General features: G+C 60.7%; 1 protein-coding gene across 1 annotated transcript in view; it reads right to left on the bottom strand.

The window, feature by feature from the left end:
* Window positions 1-1,263: 1,263 nt before the first annotated feature.
* Window positions 1,264-2,938, bottom strand: part of VDBG_08303 (conserved hypothetical protein) — a gene marked incomplete at both ends in the record, with an annotated part of 2,574 nt that continues 899 nt past the window's right edge. Inside the window, one exon of the mRNA XM_003001212.1 lies at window positions 1,264-2,872. Coding sequence (XP_003001258.1) covers window positions 1,264-2,872 — 1,609 coding nt within the window. The remainder of the gene's footprint in view (window positions 2,873-2,938) is intronic.

Here is a 2,938-nt window from a genome sequence, read left to right as displayed (position 1 = left end):
CAACCTCCTGGGCATGAAAAGTCGTCCAAAGATAGAACCCCCTCGGCGACAGAAGGGGCTCCGGGTAGCGGGCGGCGGCTTGTTTCGTGGTTAGATGGCTTTGCTCCGTTTAGCGTTGGCGTCCTGGCGTTGCGGGCAGGGAGGGGAGGGTGCAGGGCATGGTGTGGTTCCCGGCACGGCAGCTGGGACTGAATAGGACATTGCATATCGTCAGCTGCCTGTATCGTGCATAAGGTCGGCCGTGACATGACTGGCAGCACAGATCTTGAGGCTCGATCGATATATATATACATAAATATATATATATATGATTCGGCAAAGTGCCTTTTTCATACAGAGACTGCGTAAAATACCGTGACTACGAGAAAAAAAAAAAAGCTCCGCCAAAAGTGCAAACGCACGTCTCGAAGCCGAGCCTCCGGACAAGAAAAAAGTGAGGAAGCCGGGCTGCCCCTGGTGTCTGTCACTCTAGACTACACGGAAGCTGTTGCAGTACCACTGTGCCTACAGCTCCCAGCCGCCAGGCCGAGACTTTCGGTGTGTTGATCAAGGGCAGGGAGCGGGCCGTGGCTCTTTTTTTTTTTTCGGATGCCTGAGAGCCGTGTTGGCGTTGCGCGTGGTGTATGCTTTCTTCGGATGGAAGGAGTGTTGCGTTGCTGGGTGACGGGTGATCGAGAGAGAGACGGTCAGTATCGGCACTTCCCCAGCATGCAGATGATCTGACGACGTCAAGATCCAGCGGCCATGTCTGAAAATCGCAAAGGCCAACAATCCTCCAAATGTCGACCACGGGACCTGCACTCAGTCACTCACATCAATCACAGAAACGCAAAAAATCGGAGCAATACATCCATTCATCATTCATGTCTACGGTGAGATCAGAACCCCCGTAGCCCCTCCATAGGTCTGCCTCGTCATTACCCCAACATGTCCCAAACAAGGTTGTTCATCGGCGTCAAGCCGCTACTTGAGATCGTTATACAGACTGACCGGCCAAGAACAGCGCTGTCTCGGCCGACACTTCGTGAGTGAAACGCGGCAAACGTGCCGGTTGGGTTCCAGACCAACGTTCACAGAGCCATGGTTGAGGCAGTTATGTGTGAACGCCTGCCATTTTTTGTTTTGACAGTATTTGATAGAGAGAGTGAGAGAAAGGGTGAGGTTTTGAATGTAGTGTCATGGGCATGATGGTGTGTTGGCATGATGGTGTGTCATGCCTCTCGAATATGATTATGACCTCCGAAAAACCTTCAGAGAAGGCATTTACTGCCTGCGGAAGGCTTGGGCGGCGCCGGGAGGAGGCAAGCCGCGCCCGTCAAAGGGAAATCCGTGGCCCTCGGGTCCTGGGCCTTGGAAACCGGGTACGCCCATACCGGGGGGCGGCATGAAGCCGGGCGGCGGGGGGCCTCCGAAAAATCCTGGAGGAGGCTGCATGTTGCGCGGAGGCGGGCCAGCCATGCTCTCAGGCGGGGGGAAGCCGCCCGGTGGGAAGTTGGGACCCGGAGGGAACATGCCTGCCATGGGGTGGTTGCGGCCAGGGCCGACGGGGCCGCCTGGGCCGCCAGGACCACCAGGGCCGCCTGCGAGGCCAGGGGGAGGGCCCATGTTACGTTGTTGAGGGGGCATCGGGCCACCCTGCTGCATCCAGTTGGGGTTCATCTGGTCGAGCCCAGGAGGCGGCGGAGGACGCTGCAAGATCTGCGTCGGCTGCGGGCGACCCTCGGGCTCGTGTTGGAAACCTTCTTCCATGAAGCCGGGAGGAGGACCTCGCATGGACCGCGCCTCGCGGGCGCCGGTCGGGGAGAAGCTGGGCTCGCGATCTTGGAGGTGCGAGATCGAGGCGTTCCGCTGACCCTGGGGTTGCGGCTGCTGGTGCATGCGCATGAGCATCTGTTCGGTGCGGACAGGCTCAGGCTGCGCCCTCATGAGATTCATCAAGAACTCGGCGTTGCTGTTGTTCCGCATCTGAGGATGGGGGCCGCCCTCAGCCCTGCCAGATCCTTGGCTGGAGGCAAGCTGGCGCTGAGCGAGAAGATCCTGCAGCATCTTGTCCTGGTGGCTCGCCGACTGCTGGGTGGCCAACATGGGTCGAGGCACGGGAACGTCCTGTGGCGGCATAGGATGCTGGTGACGGATGCGCGGGTCTTCGCGATGCTCAGGAGGTCCGTATTGTTGGAAGGGGCCGGGCGACTGAATCGGCCCTCCGGGCGATGGCTCATGGGGGGGCTTCTGGAAGAGCTGGGCGGCTGGCGGTGTCGAGCCCTCATTCACGTTAGAGCGCTGAAGCTTCTGCAGCAGCACGGCGAAGGCCTCCTTCTCCGCGTTCGGGGTGCCGGCGCTCATGATGGCGTTGCCGCCCATGATGGGCAGGCCTGGGGGCGGCGCAGGAGGCTCCGGTTGGTGACGGGCGCTCGCGTCCTCGTGCGGCGCGCTGAAGAAGGAAGTAAAGCGAGAGGATTTGCCACCGCCAGCCCGACTGGGCTTGGGCGTGGCCTCCTTCTGTTCGCTGGGTGAGTCCAGGCCTCCAGTGGAAGCGAAAGCCATGAAGAACTTGTCGGGCCCCGTCTCGACGGGCGCAGCCGCAACAGCAGGCTGCTCGGCCTTGACCGCGGCCTCCAACGCAGTCGCAGTCGCAGCGACAGGCTTGTCGGAGGCAGCGGCAGCGGCGGCGGCGGCCTTTTGGCCCTTCATGCTCTCCATGAACTTCTTAAAGTCCTCCTCCGTGTGGCGCTCCTGCTTGTCGGCAGCAGGCTCATCCATCCACTCCGGGTCGCGTTCGTTGCGCTGGTCGCGGTCCCAGCGGCGATCGTAGTTGCGGCCAGTCGACCGGGGTTCGGGAGCCGGCTCGGCATCCTGGTTCTTGTCTCTCCAGCTCTTGGCGCGATCGATGCGCTCACGTGCCGTCATCTGCGGCTTCTCGACAGGCTCATTCTGAAGT

The sequence above is a fragment of the Verticillium alfalfae genome, genomic scaffold, assembly GCF_000150825.1.
Source record: "Verticillium alfalfae VaMs.102 supercont1.12 genomic scaffold, whole genome shotgun sequence".
Classification (NCBI taxonomy): Eukaryota; Fungi; Ascomycota; class Sordariomycetes; order Glomerellales; family Plectosphaerellaceae; genus Verticillium; species Verticillium alfalfae.
This window is presented reverse-complemented; position numbering and strand designations above follow the sequence as displayed.